Source organism: Episyrphus balteatus, chromosome 3, assembly GCF_945859705.1.
Source record: "Episyrphus balteatus chromosome 3, idEpiBalt1.1, whole genome shotgun sequence".
In the NCBI taxonomy this organism is placed as follows: Eukaryota; Metazoa; Arthropoda; class Insecta; order Diptera; family Syrphidae; genus Episyrphus; species Episyrphus balteatus.
Window position 1 is genome coordinate 40471398 of NC_079136.1, and position 21185 is coordinate 40492582.

Sequence of the window (21185 nt, forward strand, 5' to 3'; positions counted from 1 at the left end):
TAGAAAAAGTAGTAGGTATACATTAATATTATATAAAACAAATATTTTCTTAGTCTTCCGGCTTTTTTTGGTGTCATAGTCAGTGCATGTTACTTACATGCAATCTGTGAGTAACAATTAGTTTTGCTATTTATTATTTTGGAAAATAATGTTTTGCTATTCATATTTCTTAGTTGTAATGTTTTTGACACGATAATAATGAAAACAATTTTTTTAATACTGGATTTTCATAGTTTGGGTTCGAAAGGGTTTAAAAAAAATACTTGCACTAACGCAAACAAAGCCCTCGCCCTTAAAAAAATATAAATGTAAAAACCACTTTTAATTTTTATATCGTCAGGAAAATTGGTAGCCAAAAATTAAAAAACTCGGTCGTGATGAAAAATCTATTCTTGCGGTATAAAATATAACATAATCAAAAATGAAAATTTTTAATGTTTTTTTTTTTCATTTCCACATAATTCATAGTAAAAAAAAATCACAAAAACCTTGAAATTAGTTTTTGTATTGAGTAATAATAATAACCCCTTTAGTTAAAATTATTAAAAAAAAAAATTATTATTAATATTAGCTCTTTATCAGCATTCAAAACTTAAATTGAACTTTTTTTTGAAGTGTTTTTCTAAAACACCATTATGATAATTCCTAGACACTTTTCTATAAACCATCAAAGAGCAACAAAATGGATTGCTTTAACAAAAAAACAATAAATTAATGATTGTACATATAAGTACAAAAATTAATTTTATAGCCATGTTTTCACTACAGACAATTTCGCAAATTGGGTCAGTTCAAATTAGATTTTTTTTTATACGATTTGACATTCAAAATGAGATAATTTGCGAAATCATCTCATTTGGCTCTAGTGAAAACAGGCTATTACAGTTTTTGCAAAAGTATACAAATAAAAACATTTTTTCACACAATCGCAGTTGGAGGATATACAAATTTTTTATTTATTTTTAGTTTTCAGCAGGAAAAATTATTCAAATATAGGTTCTTTTGAAAATTTTCACTTTTGTACTTTTCCCCTTTTTATGCCAATGAACCTTTAGAAAGAATATTTTAATTTTAATACATGATTTCAGTTTAAAATTACATAATGACCAATCGAAAAAAATAGAAAAAAAGTACGCATACACCTCAGTGACCCACATTTGCATTATAGATATTGTATCTTGGATTTGAATGAACCAAAGCTTTCTTTTGATATCTTATGGATCTTTATTCAATAATAAATCTTCTTTGGTATTATAAAGTCCGATAGATTAAAACTGTTCATTGTTTATTTAGCGTTTCTTTTGGGAACACTAGTTTTTATCATTCCTTTCTCCTTCTGTATTTTTGAATGGAAAGGACCATAAGGATTTGTTATAGATTAAAAATGCAATCATTTTATTACTGTGTTTTATTATGTTTCATCTCTCATTTTTCTATATATCTCTCTCTAATTCATTTTAACAACGATAAACAACAAAGCTGATTTTTTTTTATTTCAAAAATGGGCACATCCGGTTAAACAAATAATACATTTCACTTTATAACGGTATTCTGCAAGTAGAGCTCTAATCATGTTACTTACTGTTTAACTTTTATTTATTTTTTTTTTGTTTAAATAAAAATAAGTTACATTTAAAAAGTTTATATCTTACTTTTGGAGAATATATATATTTTTATTAATCCTCGTTATGTTTTATATACAAGTTTATTTTGTTTTAATATTTGAAACAGTTATTTTTCAATAATTAAAAAAAAAAAAATTACAACAACAAAGGAAACATAAAAACTACAAAGTATTTTTAACAATTGTTTTGTATTTTCACCATAAACTTACAAACTATTTGGGGGTTCATCTATTTATTTTGTAATTTTTAATTAACAGAACACAGTGCAAGACAATTGCATGATACAAGGTAAAAATTAATTAAAATTAAATGCGTTGAATGATAATAAATATAAATTTAATTAAAAAAATAAATAAAAAATTAATATTATTTAATCGTGAGTGTGGTTTATTTTTATTTTGTTCGGATAATTTTTTTTTTGTGAAAATTTCATCAGCAAATTATTATATAAAAGCAATTAAGAGAATTTTCATTTTATATGTAAAAGTGTGGAGAATTTGAAAGAGAAAATTAATTGAGTTTAATTTTTAAGCTTTTGCAGGAAAAACTAATTCAGAAAAAAAAGAAAACTATTGTCATGTCGCTCACACTTTAGGCAAATGTCATTTTTGGCAAAATTTTTATGTTTATTATCATCTCATCGATGCAGTTTAAATATTGTTCTCTCTCTCGCTCTCTCTTTTTGTCGAATTCATGGTTTCCCGGTTTTTGAAATTCCACTCCACCATTTTTGGTTTTGTTTTTTAAAATTTTGTTTTCGAAAAAGTTTCAACAGAAGAAAACTCTTTTTAAGCATCAGAAAAAAATGAAATAAAAATTAAGTTAATTTGTTTTTTTGTTGGTTTTACGTAGTTTTGTGACAGTTCTGACAGTTACCCCGGGGCACTATCGCTCAACTTTTACTCTTTTGGTTTTCCAGACTTGTCAAAGCTGCTTCGGCCATTTTCTTGTATTTACCAGCAAGTTCGGGTAAATCGTAAGCAATGGCCACATCCAATTTACTGATCGGACAGCCACGGAAATATGTGCACGTTTCCGAGAGCTTTTTGAATTCGTACAATGGATTGAGGCGGAAGAAGTCACGATATACCTCTGGATCGGGCAGATCGTAGCGTGAGATGTTTGTCAAAGTAGACAAGCCTTCGTAGATGTGATAGTTTTGTGGGTGGTCAATAATGTCGTCAGCGATGCGCTTCTTGTTGCCAAATAGAGTTTTATGGTTGAAGTATGTTGTCAGATAGCAATCAACCATTTTAGCGTGATTTCGAACACGAACCTTTAAACAAAAGAGAAACAGGTTTTAAAAAAGGTTATACATTTTTTTAAGTAGTTCGAAACTTACAGCAAAACGACGAGCGCTTGAAATCTTATGTTCGATCCTTTTGTCAATGGCAGTGCGCATGTCACGTAAAAATGCTCGTTCCTGAGCTTGGAGCAGACGGGCTGGAGATCCATCTTCATAGGGATGTGACCACAATGATGTTGTATACATTAATGGTGGTTGTGCAGATGACATCAATGGAGAAATATTCCAAATGAGAGCACTTTGTACACGCAACAATTCTTCGGGCTTAACAGTATCGGCCTTGTTCAAAACAATACGTGTTTGATATTCGCGACCTTTGAGTTGATCAAGGATCGCTTCGGTTTCTGGACCAACATCAAGTTTTGCTGGATCGTAAACTAAGAAAATAATATCAGCACGATCGATAAACCATTGGCAGGCATCGTTGAAGGGGAACAAGCGAGATACTTGTTTGCGGACCTCGAGAATTCCGGGAATTTCAACAATGTTAACCTGAAAAAGTTAGTGGTTTGGGAAGTCTTATTTATTTTAATTTTATTAATGCTATCGTTATTTATTTATTTCATTTCAAAGGCTTGTTTCAGAAAGTTTAACAATACTTTACTATAAAACGGGGTTGATCATATAGTTTCTTTTACTTTGCCTTAGCGCTAATTTTAGAAAGTTCTTGCCTCTAAAGTAAGCCTTGCCATATATTTATCAATTTCAAATCCTTCAGCGAAAAATTAACCAATGTTAACACATAATTCAGATTTCTTGATATTGGCTGCAGTATAAGCAGAAAAGATTTTATTTTGCTAATTCGATTAGTTCCATTAGTAATAAAAACAGTTTTGGGCAAGTCTTCGTTTGGCAGGAGTCTTCAAGTATAAACTATACAATTATTAAAAATTAAATGTATAATACGAAGTTTTCACGTTCAAAACTACTTTCATTTACTAAATACAAGTACAATCGATTGAGTTAGTAATTTCTTGTACAAAGAAGAAACCTGAGAATCTAAAATCATGAAAAAAAGATGAGGGTCACTAAGCTAAGCTTATGCTTTTAATTCAAGCTATCTTACTGTTGAAAATTAAATTGACAAACTGCAACTAAAACTGAGGTCTACCAAAAATTTTAAATTGTTTTTACATTGTTTCAATTTTACCTACTTTAAAAATGTTACATGTAAGTTTTTTCAACGTTAAATCAAAGCTGAGCATAGTTCATTTTACGTTGTGTTTTTTGCCTCAGTGAACTTACAATTTTATTTCTTTAAGATAGCTATGTTTTTCTAAAAGATAAAGAAAGTGGAAAAGGAAAATGAGCTTCAAAAATTTGCTCACTGAAAAGTTGAACAACTTTCTCTTTAAAACGATTTTTGAACTTGCAAGCTTCAAATATTTAATAAGTCTTAAACTTACAACCTCAAAAAAAAAAAAATTATATGAAAAAGGCCTAAACTATTTTTTTAATTTAAAAAATTAAGCCTAGTATACACAGGCTCTCATACAAATTATCGAAAGATCGGCTTTTTGTACCATAATTTGAAGCTACAATTTAGCTCGATTTTCCTAAACGATTTTTAAAAACTTTTCTGAGTAACATTTGAAGGATTCTGACATTTAGTGGAGATCTTAATTTAAAAAACTTTAAGCCCGTTTAAAGCAAACATGCCTTATTATTGGGCTTTGGGAACCCACCAGTAATCACTGTTTTGATTGAACAAAGCAAGGAATATCGTTTTTTAGTTTTATCAATTTTGTCTTAATTGTAAGTTGTTGGCAACATCTACATAAAGTTTAAGATCAAAAACACGCGTTAATTTAATCTTTTTCTATAACATTCAAATTATTTAGTTCTACTAGATGGTGTTGTTGGCAATATTACAGTAAATTATGAAAATTGCAATTAAATGGAGCAGGTATTTTTTTTTTTGTATGAAAATTAAACATGTTTTTAGCCCAGCTACAATCTAATTTTGATGCGAATTTAATTGAAAATGCAATAACTATCTTTATTTTGGCAAATAGTATTATTGATTTATTTATAGACAAACAAAATTTTTAAATATTTTAAAATTTTCTTATTTTTACTTTTTCCAAGATATACATAAGAACCGACATCGGAGACATTTTTTATTCCAGAAAACTCATATAATATTGTATATGAGTTTTAAACTATCCGCATTTTTGAGAAAAACAAAAAAATCTGTTTTGGTAGAATAACGTATCTATAGCATTGCGTGTATCAAATTTAGTCAAAATCGTTTGATCCATTTTTGAGAAATATGCAATAACTAGAAAATTTTGTAGCGAGATATTAAAAAAAAAAACGAACCGTGGGAAAAATTATCTATACCTGATTTCCACCAAATTCATATATCCGTTTGGTTCTAGCTGGGTCATACCAATTCATGAGAATCAACAAGAACGAATATTTTTATGAAAACTTTAAGAATTTTATTTGAACGACGAATTCATACAAAACAAAATTTCGGCATAAGAAAAATATAATTTAAATGTAATTTTGCCAAAAAAAATTTGCATGCAAATATAAAGGATCAAACATGTGCTAATATTTTCTTATATTGGCTTATCCCAAGACATGACACACAAAAAAATTTCACGAAAAAAATTATTTTTTTTTTTAAACTTAAACTACCTATTACCTTCTCTTGCCCTAATTATTTCATTGTTTTAAAAATACCCATTGCCAATAAAATAATTCTAGATTAATTTCAAACGATTTATAAAAGCCGGCGCCCCTTGAAAAAATAACAAGTCATTTTGGCTCGATTCTAAGGAATATTCGATTAATCATTCAATATAATCCCATTTGATTTTTTAACCCAGACCTGGCTACTTCATTATAAAAAAATCTATAAATAAACTCTTTTAAAAAAAGCACACAAAATGTAAGCTTAATTGTAATGATAAATGGTAACGAAGCACAACATTACAACAAGCGCCAATTAACCCAGCCAAATGTTGCACTTTTAAGCAACAACCACAAGAAAAAAAAAAAAATTCATTTCCGAATATGAATAGCTATAGCTACCCTTGACTTTTTTTTTCTACATCTCAAAAACCATATAAAAACTTACACAAATAGTTTTTGAGTTGAGTTGAATTTGCACGGAAACTTGAAACAGACACAATTTTCCCGCAACATGTTGTTCTATTTTAGGACTTTGCCAAAAATATAAGATACAATTAATTTATTTATATGACGCAATGTATGTGTGCGCCTAAAATCATGTTTTTTTGCTCTTTGTCACACCAAAAAACATACCTTTTCGAGTAGTTTGCTTGGCAATTTTAATCCACGCAGACGTTCTTCGAGACCTTCACCGAATTTTTGTAGACCAGAGAATGTGTAATCAGCAGCTAATTGTGTTCCGTCAAGGACTTCAGTCTCATTGCCCCAAGTGAGAATGTTAAAGTAAGCTGGAGATGGTTCAGCGCCTAAAATTATGTTATAATTTTTTTTTTATTAATAAATTTCTGTATATAATAATGATCTTCAATATTACCAGTTCTCAAAGAATTTGGCGTGTATTCGTTGCCAGTGAGATAATTGATGATCGATGATTTACCACCGCTCCATGGTCCCATAAAGAGAACCATTGGCTTGGAGAAGATTTCTGGATCGCCAAAATGGCGATTGCTGAGATCGCGGTATTTGTAAAGACTTTCCAATGGCTTGATTGCATTTTCATAGATACGTTTGATGTCACGAAGGATAATTTCAGCAACACGATCAACAGCTTTGCTTTTAGCTTCAAAGTCTTCATCCAGTTGAAGGAGTTCGGTGATGTGATTTCGGCTGCGTAGATTCTCAGGGATTTCTCCTTCCTTGAAAATGAAAGAAACAAAAGAAATTAATAAAACAAAAAGCAAGCATCATTAAACAAAAAAGTTTCTATTTTTTTCTTACCCAAAGTAGTTCATCCTCAGGTTTGGTATCATCCTCTTCAGATTCTTTAGCTTCTTCAGTCTCATCACCTTCTGCACTTCCTTCAGGTGTACTGTCGGCTTCTTCACTTTCTTTTGGTTCATCAGCAGGTGCTGCTTCCTTGCTATCACCATCATCTTCTTCAGGTTTGCTGTCTTCTTTGCTATCTTGTCCGTCATCAGCATCTGGCTTATCTTCATCTTCTTTGCTTTCAGTTTCGGTTTCTTCCTTACTTGGTTCATCTTCAGCTTTGCTGTCATCGGCTTTGCTAGCATCGTCTTCGGTACTATCTACACCATCATCAGCTTTCTCTTCTTCTTCCTTACTTTCTGGAGCTGATTCTTCCTTGCTGTCTTGACCGTCTTCATCAGTGCCTTCCTTGGAGTCTTGGCCATCATCAGCAGCAGCATCTTCCTTGGAGTCTGTGGTATCTTCATCACCATCAGCTGCAGCAGCTTCCTTAGATTCTTGTCCATCATCTTCAGGAGTACTGTCTTCTGGAGAAGCTTCTTCCACACTACGTTTCGATCTTGAAATGACTTCTTCCTCGGTTTCTTCTACGCTAACTTCTGGCTTTTCACTTTCTTCTTTGCTTTCTTCAGCTGCTTCACCAGAATCAGCCTTATCTTCTTCAGTTTGTTGTTCTTGGCTACCTTCAGCGTCTTCACCTTCCTTAGAAGATGCTTCTTCAGACTTTGCAGCATCATCAGTAGAGCCCTCCTTTGAAGAAGCTTCTTCCTTTTCTTCTTCAGACTGCTTATCTTCACCTTCTTCAGCTTGCTCCTCCTCAGACTTTGTATCTTCGCCTACAGCTTCTTCAGAATTCTTATCATCTTCATCTTCTTTATCATCACTTGTTTCTTTAATGGTATCTTCAGCAGACTTTGCAGCTTCTTCAGACTCACCATCGGATATTTCAACAGTTTCTAGTTGATCTTTTGGTGATTCTTCATTACTGTCATCATCTTTTCCATCTTCAGTATCTTCCTTGCCATCGTCTTCACCTTCATTGTCGTTATCATCCTGTTCTGATTCAGATTGTGCAGCGGCTGCATCATCTGCCTGAGGCTGCTCACCTGAATCGTCGTTGTCATCAAGTTCGGGTTCTTTACTCGTTGTGTCCTCGCCGGAAGTTGCTTCCGGACTAGCAACACTATCTTTGTCGGTATCTATACTTTCGGTAAAAACAAATAAGTTCATTGTTAAGGTTTCTTTTAAATTTAAATTATAAATTATAGTAATGCAGTGAAATAAAAAATTTAATTTTTTTTTTTTATTTAATTTAACATTAAACTTAAATTACATAATTTAAAAAAATATAAAACCTACATAAAATGTAATTTAAAATGATTTTTTTTTTTTAATTTTTCGAGTGCTTCAGATATTTATTTAAAATATTTGCCTTTATTTATTTTTTTTATGTTTTAGATTTATTTTTAAATAAAATATGCCGCCAAGAGCAAATGTCAAAAATGCCAGCAACGAAAGCGCAAGCAATTTTTTTTTTCAATTTGGAAACCAATAACGTTTCTGACGTAGAAGTGAGTTTTTTTTTTTTTGAGTTTTTGGAATCAATCCAATGACAAAATTTTGATTGTTTTTCTTCAATTTTACTCATTCCTCAAAAACACACAAGCATTTTTATATTAATAAAAAGAAAAAAAAAAAAATGAGAATTTATTTTTGGAAAGGAAAATGAGATACAAAATTATCATCACTATAATAGATTGGTATTACTTTTTGATATGGCTAAACGATTTGAAAATTTATAGATTTTATAGATTTGCTGACTTGGCTAAATTAGTTTGTGCATTCAATTAAAGAAAATGGTTCTTTTGTAGACAACTGTGATCAATAAAATAGTTCATTTAACATTGATATATGATTTAGTTGAGTAGTGAAGAAGATTCGCTTTTACCAATGGCAAATCGACTCTGGAAATTGTTTCTACAAATGAATGGAGAATGACTTTCAAATTTAAAACTTGGAGTTTCAGTAGTGTATTCTACCGAAATTTTTACATTCCATTTAATGTTTTCGCTGTCATTTAATAATAAATTGTTTCTAATCGAATGCTTTTTTGTAAAAAAAATTTACAAAAAATTGTAAGATACTATGTAGTATGTTTTTAAAGAATGCAAAACATACCCAAGATTTGAAGGATCGATCTGCAGTGGCGCCCGATATTTTCAAAATTGAAAAATTTTGATTTAAGGATGTTTTTGAACTAACGTCGTTCTACTTTGATTTTTAAATTATAGTCTTCAACCCAAAATCATTCCGAAAAATAGTTAAATCAAAGTGGTTTTATTTGAATTTAAGTTGTTTTTTTCCCTCAGTAAAGGTTTTGGCCATATCGTTTCTTCGAGAGATTATTTTTTCACAATTTTTAAATGAATGTGGAAAAGCAAGAAGAATATATGTCGATTAACGTATTTTTTTCAATTCAAATATGTAACGTAATAAAATCCACAATGGGTCGCAAGTACTTCCTTTGAGGCATTTGTATACGTTTAGTTTTAAAATAATAATTTTATCATTAATTTTAAATGTAAAAAAAAATATTCAAAATAATTTTTAACGTTACGAAATAACCTTTTTAAATGGGTTTATTAAACGTCCAAATAAAATATGCCATTAGCATTCTTGAAAAGTTCAAACATTAAAAAAAAAAAATGGTATGCTATTCTGAAAAAATTATTAATCCATATACCTAATAAAACAGAAAATAAAAAAATAAAAATTTTTCGTTGAAATCGGTTAAGTCATTTACAAAAACGTCAGAAATTAAGAAAACGGTTCTATGGCAGGTACCGTTAATAACACTTCACATAATGTTTTTTACCAAAAGTATGTGGACAGAATTGTTTTTTTTCCTATTACTCCCATTTCAAAATTTTGTCGGAAATATCCAAAAAAAAAATTCCCTAAAAATTGGAGCCTTTAAAATTAGGATTAAGCACTTGCCCTCCGCAGATTTCTCATACAAAATACACGTGAGTATGGGTGTATTTTCAAAAAATTTGTGAGTATGAGTGTATTTTTTTAAATTTGAGTCTTATGTTATTTTAGCGAATTAAAAAGTTTATTATTCAAAATAAAACGATCTATAAAAGTGCCTTAGGTGAAATTACTGTAACTTCCAGCAAATGAGAAAGGACAGGTTACGAAAGCCATTTTTTCAAGATTTCTGACTTATTTCATTGTTATTTCTGAAATGGCAAGTTCAAACAAAATTGTAAAAAATGTTGAGAGTTCAATTTCCTAAAAAAAAAAGTTTTCAGAAGTGAATCGCTTCTGTTGATATTTCTTGAGATAATAAGTTTAAATTTTGTTTTAAGCTGTATTTTTTTTTAATATTCAGTTTTATATGAAAATTTGTAGATAATTTATGAAAACAAAAATTATTCTAAAAATTTTGGGTCAATTTTTTTTAAGAAAAAAAAAAGAATTATTTTTCAAAAAAAAAAAAGAAAATTTCTTTTTGATAGGAGAAATTAAATTGCATGATTCGTTTTGAATTAAAAACCCTTTAAAAGTGTTTTCTTTTTAGAATTTCGAAAACAAATTTTAAGTTGCTGTTTTCATTAAGCAAGCACATGCATTTACATAATTTCAACCAAGCTTGGCACAATTGCATCAAAATACCACAAGATTTCGTTCCCTGTTTTGCTATTTATTGGACGATCGTCTCAAAAGAAGTTGATTGATCAACAACAGACAGAAAATGTTGGATTCACCATTTTTATGTTTTAATAAATATAAATGTTACACATACACCATAGTGACCCATGTTCAAATATGTACCTAATATAAAAGTTTTTTTTTTAAGCATTTATCACTTGAGAGTAAAAATAAAACAAGATTAAAAAATAAAAAATAACAACAAAAAGATGAACAAAGTCATATTTTAATAATGTTTTTTTTTTTTTTGTAAATCAAATTGGATTCTTCCTTAACACAGGCGATTGTATCGTATTTTCAGAGCTTAAGAAAAGATGAAGCTGTAATTAAAAGCTCTATTATACAATAAGTCAACATTAAATGAAAAATTAAACTTTTACATGAATTATATTATGCGAATACCTACATTACTTCATAATAATTTTTATTTTTATTTCACTGCAATACTTTATATTAAATAATAATAGAAAAGAAAATTACGAAAAACATTATTTCTATTAAACAGAAGCACGTGTACCTTTTTCATTTGGATCACCTGTCTTCAGTTCGTTTATAGCCTTCTCGATGTATGGACGACATTCGGACTCACTAGGACCGACATCCGCGCTGGCAAAGATATCTGAAAATGTAGAAAATTAATTTACAAAAATTTGTACAGTTATTTATCAAAATGTACCTATGCTTTTTTTGTGCTGTCTTGCAATTTACATAAATGTACAGACAGATATTTTATTTTAAATTAAATAGATAACAACTAGCTATTATTATTTGTAAGTTATCATTCTCTCTTTTCAAAAATTGTATAGTTCATGAAAAAATGTTGTAATTGAAATTTTGCAGCAAACTAAAATCGAGAATCAAAGACTAGAAATCTAAAACCCATAATTGGTCCCAACTACCAACTTCAAATCAGTTTCAAAAACAACATTTTTATAAGTTTTAACCTAATTTACTTTATTACACATCCTTGAAATGTTCAAATATTCAGTATCAGTAGTTTCAAACAGAAGTTTTAATTTGCAACTTTCTCTCCCAACTATTTTGTCTTACAAATTTTTTTTTAAAATCATTTTCAATTTAAAGAATAGAAATTAACAGCAAAATTGTTTCATATAACCGATGAGGATGGCATTATAGAGACAATAATGCAGCATCCCTACACTCATGAAGCAGTTGATGACACGTTATTTATAGTTATTTTGAACTATTTAGAACTGTTTGTTTGCAAAATTTTTATAAATGTGGACAAATATTTATTTTTTTTTTCTGGCATTTTGCCTCATTTTATATATATATTTTTTTTTCAATCTAAGGTCATTAATGAAACATAGTTTTTAATAATCGTCCATGGATTTTTGTTTCTATGATTAATAATTTTAAACAAAAAACATTTTTAATTTGTAGATGACAACTTATTGTTTAACTCTTTCGTGAATATGATCAAAGAAGAAAAAGTAATTTCAGTTTGTTCTTTTTAATAAGTGAAAACGGTTCTTACATAAGATTTTGATGTTTGTATTTAATTTTTCGGTTCATTAATAATAATTTTATGAGTTGTTAAATTAAATTTATAAAAATAATAGGAATCTAAAGTTAAGTTAATAGACAAATTTTGTGTTTAATAGTGAGTCAACGTTTAAAAATACTTATTATTGATTATTTCTTACTTAAATAAACTATGTCGCACGTTTCTGCTTTTATGCTTAGATTTTTTTATATTAAATGCATAGTTTAATAAGATGAAATTCGTTCTCCATTGTTTATGAGAGAAACAATAAAATAGATTCAATTTTATTTAATAAAAAAGTGAGAACTTGTTTTTTATAACCTAAAAATTTACTACCAAAAATATTTTGTTGGCTTTTGAGAAAAAATAATTTTTCATTTGCAAACTCTATTTCCTCTCCCCTTCTAAATCACTTGAAATACTCGTCCTTATAGCTACCAATTTTAAGAAACTTGTCTTATCTACTACCGCTGGATTAAATCGGATTACGATGCAAAAGCTTTTATCATTCTCTATTATCGAAATGTTCCTAAGGTTCGTTGGACAAGTTCATAAAAATCCTAGAAAGTTGTATAAAGACAATTCTGACTCTATTCTATTAAGTTACATTCAGTTGGATATAAGCTTACGGTGAACTTAAGTCCCATAGATCTACTTCCCTGTGCTAAAAAAAAAGTCTTTATTGTATTAAGTATTATTATTTTAAGATTGAAATAACTCAAAAGCGTGTTTTCAAAGTTTTTACAACTCAATTTTGGAATTTATTTAATTTTCGAAATACTTAAATTAATCTTAAATGTTTAAAACTTTTAGCTTAACATTTATTGCTTACTATACAGGGTGCCCCAAAATTCAACGTCAAAATGAAAACGGTAGAAAGGGTAGGTGGTAACTATTATCAGAAACAATGGTTTATTTCGAACATGCTTTGGGTACGCAGTGTTTTACGGTCGCCATTTCCGGTCAAAGGACCAAAAGGATAAGTTTTTCTTCTATTTTCATTCATAAACCTATGCTTAAACGTAGTCTACCAACTATTACCTTTAGAGTATTATTTCAGCTTGTTTATGTTTTAAAAATCAGCACTTTACTACTTCTAAAAATACAAATTCAGTTCTGAAAGGGTACAAAAATTAAATAATATGGAAAAATTACCTAATAAAAAAAGTCGGATTTCTTAAGAAAAAAATTTTTATCGCGGTTATTTATGAAATTTTCTCAACAATGTTATACCATTTTAAAAAGAGAATTCAACACAGCAACTTTTAAAAGAACTTGCCAAAATATGGTAGTGCATTTTTTTTACACTACGGTTCATTGAAATAAGGTCTGTACAATTTTTGACTATTTGATATTTTCTTTAAAACTGATGCAGCTGAGTTTTTGAAAACACTTGTTAGCATTGTTATTCAAGGTTCCGTAGCAAAAGAAAAAAGTGAGAAAACTTATGATTTGTCGTCACGGCACATGAAAGACCGTCACTGGGTGACCATTTTTTCGATTTTTTTTTCTAATGCCCATAACTCCCAAAATATATGGCTGCGATTTTTTAAAATTATTTTTCTGATAACAGTTACCACCTACCTTTTCTACCGTTTTCATTTCGACGTTGAGTTAAGGGACACCCTGTATACCAACAGAAATCGAAATCATTTTAAAACGGCTTCAAAGCGAGAAATAAGAACATCCCTACAAAATAGACCCATATGACTTTTTGTGAGCCTTCAACATTGTATTTAAGGGGGGGAAAACCCTCTGGACGACAGCTTTTTCAATAATTTTTTATGAAAAACTGAAAGCACTTATTAAAAATTTTAAAAGAACAAGATCTTACTGACATTATTAAGTATTGATACAATTTTTTTCAAATCAAAAAATAACAAGATGGCGGCTCTAGAGCCCTTCAAAGTTGGCGCCTCTAGTTTGCGCCGTGCAACGCACAGGTCCAGGAAACCATCTTATATCAAAAGGGAAATTTTTTTCTGTTAGATGATATTAATACGAATTGCATGAACCTAAAATATTTTTTAAAAATGAAAAATAAAAATTAGAAATCAAAAAAACGAAAAAAAAGGTGTTTTTCTTACAAAGAAGTATTTAAAAAAAATATTTACTGTACAAATTAAATTCAACTTGTAGGTCCATGCAATGGCCAATGATTCAAAAAATGTGATTCAAAAAATAGTTTTCGTTTTTGTACAGTGGTAGGAAGGTAGGTGCACTAGGGCGTATGTGCAACAAAAGTCTTATTCTTCGTGTATATAAGTTGAAAAAGAGTTGGTACCCGAAAAACCTCTAATGGGAGCTTTTATTGTTGTGTCAATATTAAGTGGGAACTTAGGAACTCAGTGCTCTTAGTTCCAGATTAGATAACACAAGCATACAAAGTTTTTGGTGCCGAGACTAAACTATACTCTTTCAAGGGTTTTCGGTCTGCTGAACTCTTATCTTATCTACCATACCATTACGAGTACATAATTTAAGTTCTTGGAGCAGACGATAGGTTACTACTAAGGGTAAAACATTATCTGTTTTTAAAGATCTAAAAAATGCATTTATATTTATCAACATTTAAAATTTTGAGCTTGGACCACGTATTTAACGGATATCTGATATCATGTTCATGATATTATTTTCCATATTTTTAACAGTGTTTAATGTTTTTTTTTCCCATGACCAATGGAACATGCATGAACATTTTTATTAGGTACATATTTTTTTAATATTTTATCTGTTTTACTTATAAGTGATAGCACAATACTTAAAAAAAACTCCATAAATTTCGTAATTTTTGTCAGATTGTCTTCTTTTTCTTTAACAACAATATGTTCGCATCCCATCGCAATTTCTGCAAGTTATAAGCATTCATTTCTTATTCCGATGTTAAATCTACATTTGACTAAACTACGAATATATTCAGTTGGAATAATAAAAAAAAAAAACTTTCCAAATAGAATACTTTACCAGAGTGAGAGAAAGATGTAAAATTGAATTGAATGTATTTGGAAACCGTCTTCAGTTTTATATTTTCAAAAATTTTAAACTAATAAAATGAACAGAAAAAATTTTAAGGTTATCCGTCACTAATTGAAATATCCTATAAATGAACATTTAAAAAATTCTGTAGAAAGAAATTCAATTAGAAAGAAGTGAACTTGTTTAATGGTGGTCCGTTTTATTCGAAAAACTATTCACTACAAAAAGTAGCTAGTTGGAAAGTAGAATAGTCCTCATTTAAAAAGTTGTTGAACATTTCAAGTGTTGTTGTTTCATTTTAGAAGCTTTACTGCTTGTATACCAGCACCCAAAATCGCATATTTTGTTAAATTGAAAATAAACAAAAGTTTTGAAAAATTAAAAAAAAAAAAGAAAACCAAATCAAAACAAACAAGTTAAAGTCTCGTGTGAATGAAGAATTTAGTCATATTACATGTATGTTTGTATGTGTGCAAGAATCACCTGCATGCTTTTTGTTTTTGGCTTTGCCAAAATGAATGAAAGGTCAAAAGCTCACTTGCATTAGTTCAATGTATTCACTTAATTCTATTTCTATACAATTAAGTAAACAGACAATTTTCAATGCCAACACTTTGAAACAAAAAAAAAAAATTTAATTAGCTTGCACATTTTTTTGAAATAGGGGAAGTGGGTATACACTACAAATGCATTTACTTGTTATTTCATGCTGTGTTTTTTTTATGCACTTGAATATACACTGAAGATTCATCATAAAACCTATCTATATAATTGACATAAATTAGCCGTATTTAATTTTCATCTTGATCCAGAGCAGACCATTGTATGAAATTATCGATATGAGAGAGTCTAAAATTTGTTTTAGAATTTCTGTACCCTTAAGCCTGGTACGCTATTCGCACTAAATTTTAGCCGAGATAAAATTCCCATACAAGTTATCGATAATTTGTATTGGATCCATTTTAGTCCAGATACAATTTTTCGATAATTTGTATGGGAGCTAAAATTTAGCGCGAGTTGCTTACCAGGCCTTAGTAAATAAAATAAGAGAAAAGCACTCATGGAAGTAATCAAGGGAAGTAATCAAGGCCTCTATTGAGAAAGCTTTTTGGGTGTGTCTCAAGCCTATGAAAAATTATGGCATGAAAGCCTCAAATTTAATTTAAGACAATAATTAGAGTTTAAAGAAAAGAGGCTGGAGTGCCACAAGGTAGTGTTCTAGGTCCAATTGAGGACCTTTTACTCAGTCACTATATACCTACAACAAAAGACAAAAATTAAGCTACATTTGCTTACATAATTCAATCTAACATCAATTTGCAGCATGTTCAAAACAATGTCAAAAAAATGAATGAATTATAAATTGGTCTACGTGGACGAAACGTATAAAAAAAATAACTTAACCCTTTGTAGGCACACGACTTTTTTGTGACGTGGTAGGCACATGGGTGCGAATTTGGTTTGTATTTATTTCATGTCGCTAGAACTTTTTTCAGTCTCAATATTTTATGGAGAATTATATATGAAATTGATGTAGAATTTTTCGAAGAATTCAAATATTGTATTCAAAACTCCAAAAAAAAATATATTTTCACCATTTTGTAAAGAGACTTTTTTGCAATCACTTTTTTTGAAAAATCCTTATTTTTTTATTTTTGTCTTGCAAAATTCGCACCCGTGTGCCGACAGAGGGTTAAATATCTGTATATGTATATATTAAAACTACTGGAGTTTCATTTGTAAACGAGGCAAAATAAAACTTTGACGCGAATTTAAAATTCAAACCATTTTTTAAAAGAACCGATAAGAATTAAAAAATCGATCGTTTTAAGCTTGTTATCGATAACAAATTGATAGTTTCCAGAAATGTACTGAAGAATAAATTAAATATCTAATATCAGAAGCATAAAAAGCTCCTTACAACAAAAATAAATCATTCCATTCTAACTTACAGTACGCAATTGCTTGGGACGGCTGAGCCTATCAGAGTGAAATTCAACCACTTTTTATAGTCTACAACTTGACAGCAAAGTTTTAACTTTTTCTACTCTTAAAATACTTTTAAGTTGACAATTTTACTGCTTCAAAGTTTTGAAAACATTTTCAATCTTCGAGGTAGTTCTTGTTTCTGTTCCGAATCACGGCTTTTCGAATCTTTTGTTCTGTGTTTTCCTATCGTCTTCTCTAGTACAATATTGACATTTTAATTTTGATCACATGATTATTGAAACACTCTCCGCCGATATTTCCGTTTGATAAAGTTTTGTATTAAACTATTCAGTTTTATCAGTGACATGGAGAAAGGTCTTAGCTAAAGTTATTGGATTGGAAAATTAACAAAAATTGAAATGAAAACATGATTGGCTTAAATATTTGGTAAAGATAATGATTCTGACGCACAATCTTCTGTTGTGTAAATGTCCGGTTTTCTACCCTCTCTCCCTATCTTTTTGCCGGTTACTTTGTCATTGACACAAATACAAAAGAAAAATAAAAAAAAAAAAATATTTCAAACGTCAAAACCATCTACCAAAAACTACTTCTCCATTTGCAAAAAAAAAAGTGTCCTCCAAATTCCGTTGAGATATTAATTTTAGTCTCCATTGACTTGTGTTTTTTTTTGTATCTTAATTTTCTCATAAGAACGTTTTAAGAACAATAAATACCAAAAAAAAATTCTTAAACAAAAAATATCTATCACCATGGCTTTTAGGTTTTTTTTTTCTATCTATTTTTTGTTGTATTTTAAATTTTTAATTTATCTCATATGAGAAAATTATTTAAAAAGTATATTTTCACATTTATTTTATTTCATTTTCGTTCTTCTGCCATATAATTTCACAAAAATTCTAATTTTAAATTATTACAAACACCTCTTTTGCATTTCGGACATACTACCTACTACACTTTTGGTTCTGGGTGTCGTTGTGTGTCCGTAGAACAAAAAGAAAAAAATATTAAATTTTTCTTCTCTAACTTGACTTTTTTTTTTTTTTTTTTTGGTTTGCAAAGGAACTCATCTATCTATCAGATATATATTTTTTTCCTTTTTTTTTTGTTCTCAAGAGAGAGCAAAAAAAATTGCATAATAATTTTTAGCCTATAAAACATCGTTGAAGGCGGCAGCAGATTGAAATTGAAAACGTTCATTATATAATAAAAGCTCCTTAAAAGGTTTGAGTCACTTAATTTTAATGGCAATATAAGCACAAAGATATTTAAACTTTGGAAAAAAAAAGAGGAAGTAGAAAGAAAAACTTACCATTAGATGATACGGCAAAAAGCATAAGTCCTAGAAGGACCCAAATCGACAACCGTCCCATCCTGTTTTAATTTTTCTTTTCTTTCTTTAAAGAATTTTCTTTGAAATTTAACACCAAGAAAATTCGTATCACTTCACTTGGAAAAGGTCACAATTTCCTCTCTCGATTGCTGCATGAATGGATTTTTTTTCGTATCGGTTTCACTAGAATATTAATTTTTTTTTTAATTAAAAAAATTAAATTAAAAAATAAAAAATTAAATCACTAAACCAAATTATTTTTAAAGTAAAATAAATTTAAATTTAATATTTAACTTTATTTTAAGATTAAAATTATTTTTCACTACCGAAAGGATTTCTTTTTTTTATATTTTTTTATATCGTTAACGGTAAGTCCTTTTAGTCGATTTATTTATTTTTTTATGAAGATGAAACACGATTATTTCCTTTTTTTCCTTATTAAAAAAAATTAATATACATAAATAATTATTTTTTTTTGTAGTATATTTTTAAAAATATACTACACTCGAACTCGCCCGGTCTAAACTCAATTCGTAACAGGGGTAGCTAACGAAAATTACCTTGTGACCGCGAAATATCCTAAAACATCGACTGGCGTACGCGTACTCAACGAGATGCGACTTTTTCTCAAAAAGTTTTTCAAAAATTATTTTTTTTTTTTATTTTTCAAATTTATTTTTTCAAATTGTCATGAGAGATAGTGCGCTCTTTTCTCTCACATGATGATGATGATCTTTATGTTGTGCTGTTGTCGCGCTGTTGGTGGTGATGTTTTTTCTATTAGTTGTGGGGACTTTAGTAATTTTTTTTTTGAAGATTTGAGATAATAATAGAAAGATTTTTGTATAGAAAGCGTAGGTCTAAGCGGTTTTTTTGTTGTTGTTGTTGCTAGTGGATGATCAGTGAGAAACTCGTACTACTTTGTTAGTTTTCTTTTTATTTTAAATTTTTTTTTATTTTTTTTTTGTGGTACTGGCACACTCAGCTGCTGTTGAGAAATTTGCCAGCAGACGACATTCGAATTTATTTTGTTGAGACAAAACAAAATTGAAGAAGCAAATACTCTCATCGTACGTAGGGATCTATATTTAATTTATTTTTTTTTATTTTTTTATTTAGTATGAACATGAGTTATTTGGCCAAAAAAGTGTCAGATTGGTATGTCATAATGTTCTAGTTGAGAGAAGTACAATTTAAGTCGGATGGTAAACTTTGGCCTCAATTAGGTTTTTTTTGGTGTTTCATTTTATTAGGAAAATTGCGTTTGAGGTTAGTTTTAGGTAGGTGAAGGTTGAAATAATATTTGTTTTTTTTTTTTTTTTTCTGAATGAAAGTAGGTATCTTCCTAAGACAGGTAAACAATTGGACCTAAGATAAAAAAAATTATTATTTATTTATAAAAAATCTTATAGAGAAAAACTTTTAAAAAGTTACAAATTCAACAGGATTCGGACTCTGGAATATACATTAGAGTGGAGCGTTTTTGGACTTTTCTTTCAGATCACTGCGTGCAACTCATGGTTTATGCCTTGTGCTCTTCTGAACATATTCTGATACTTTTTTTTTATTCGACAATGAAAAAATAAAAATCGGGAAGCCTCTGAAGATTGCTCGTATTTCACGAAAATCGCTATTTTATGAGGCGTTAGAACCCATCTGAAATGACTAAATCTTTTTCATTTCACTACCAACTGAGTTGGTATATTTGCTATATTTCTTAGAACCTATTTGAACCTTATAAGCTATGGAGTACTCAAACTGAAAATTTCTGTAATAATCAGTGGCGTAGCAAGCCCTTTGGGGGCCCTGTATCCAAATTTTTTTGGGGGCCCCCTCCATCTCCTAGACTTGGACACAGCCTTAAGCCTTAACAAAAAGGGAAAATTTTCAAACCTATTTTTGTATAGTTTTCCGGGCTGTTTAGCAGAAATTTAAAGTTACCCAGACCCAAATGGAATGCTTAAACCTCGATTTTGTAGCTTGATTATTTTCACTTATTTATAAAACCTTAAATATTTCAAAAAGAGTTGATCTACTTACAAAATGTGGATTTGCACCGTAAAAGCTATAATTAACAAAAAAAAAAAAAAAATAAAAACAGCAGGTACCTATTTAAAAAAAATTTTCCACTGGCCGAGCAAACTGGAAGTGCACTTTTTAAACTTAAAATTGAAATATGAAACTAACCATAGGATCTACAGATTGATTTTTGCACAAGAAATTAGCAATTAACTAGCTTCAATATCCGAGATTAGTTTTTCGTTGATTCCGCCACAAAGGATCCACCAAATTAAGGGACGTAATAATTTAGCAAGTTCTTTAATGGAATAATTTTAAGCACATTTTTAAAGCAACTAGTTCCTCGTAGAAACAACTGGAGAGTATTTATTCTACTTTTCTACCAGTTTTGTTTATTCTTGTTTCATTACATGATTTGATACTATTCAGACCATGAAGCATGAAGGCTCTAAAATCCTTGTTGAATTCAACCCATCGAAATATCCCAGGCGGCATTTGTAAACGTTGAGTTCAAAGCACGACTCCGGATTTGAAATTCTTACTTAATTACTTCTGCCAACTCATCAAAAAAGCGTTTCGTTATTTTCCAGCTTTTATTTTTGAAAGCCTTGAAAAGTGCTAAACAGCAACTTTACCACCGATTTCAGAAGATAAAAAATGCTGAACTACGGATTAAGTAGGTATTTGTACAACTGTTTACGTCATTTTGTTGAAGGACTTTGGAAACAAGATCTATATTTTCAAACACAAAAATCGATACTAACATTTTTACATTCGTTTCGTTGTTCTAGATACAAAGGAAAAAAAACTATCCCAAAGGCTTATGTACAAAAAATGGTTATCGTT

The 21185-nt window shown here is 29.4% G+C and overlaps 1 protein-coding gene across 1 annotated transcript; it reads right to left on the minus strand.

The window, feature by feature from the left end:
- Window positions 1–1399: 1399 nt before the first annotated feature.
- LOC129914867 (histone acetyltransferase KAT6A) lies at window positions 1400–19008 on the minus strand. Its single transcript, XM_055994287.1, has 8 exons — window positions 18881–19008; window positions 18300–18503; window positions 11072–11173; window positions 6853–8039; window positions 6449–6770; window positions 6208–6380; window positions 2968–3423; window positions 1400–2901 (listed from the first exon to the last, which is right to left on the minus strand). Exons 2-8 carry the CDS (start codon window positions 18358–18360, stop codon window positions 2518–2520), a joined length of 2685 nt encoding a protein of 894 aa, XP_055850262.1. The 5' UTR covers window positions 18361–18503; window positions 18881–19008; the 3' UTR covers window positions 1400–2517.
- Window positions 19009–21185: the final 2177 nt, after the last annotated feature.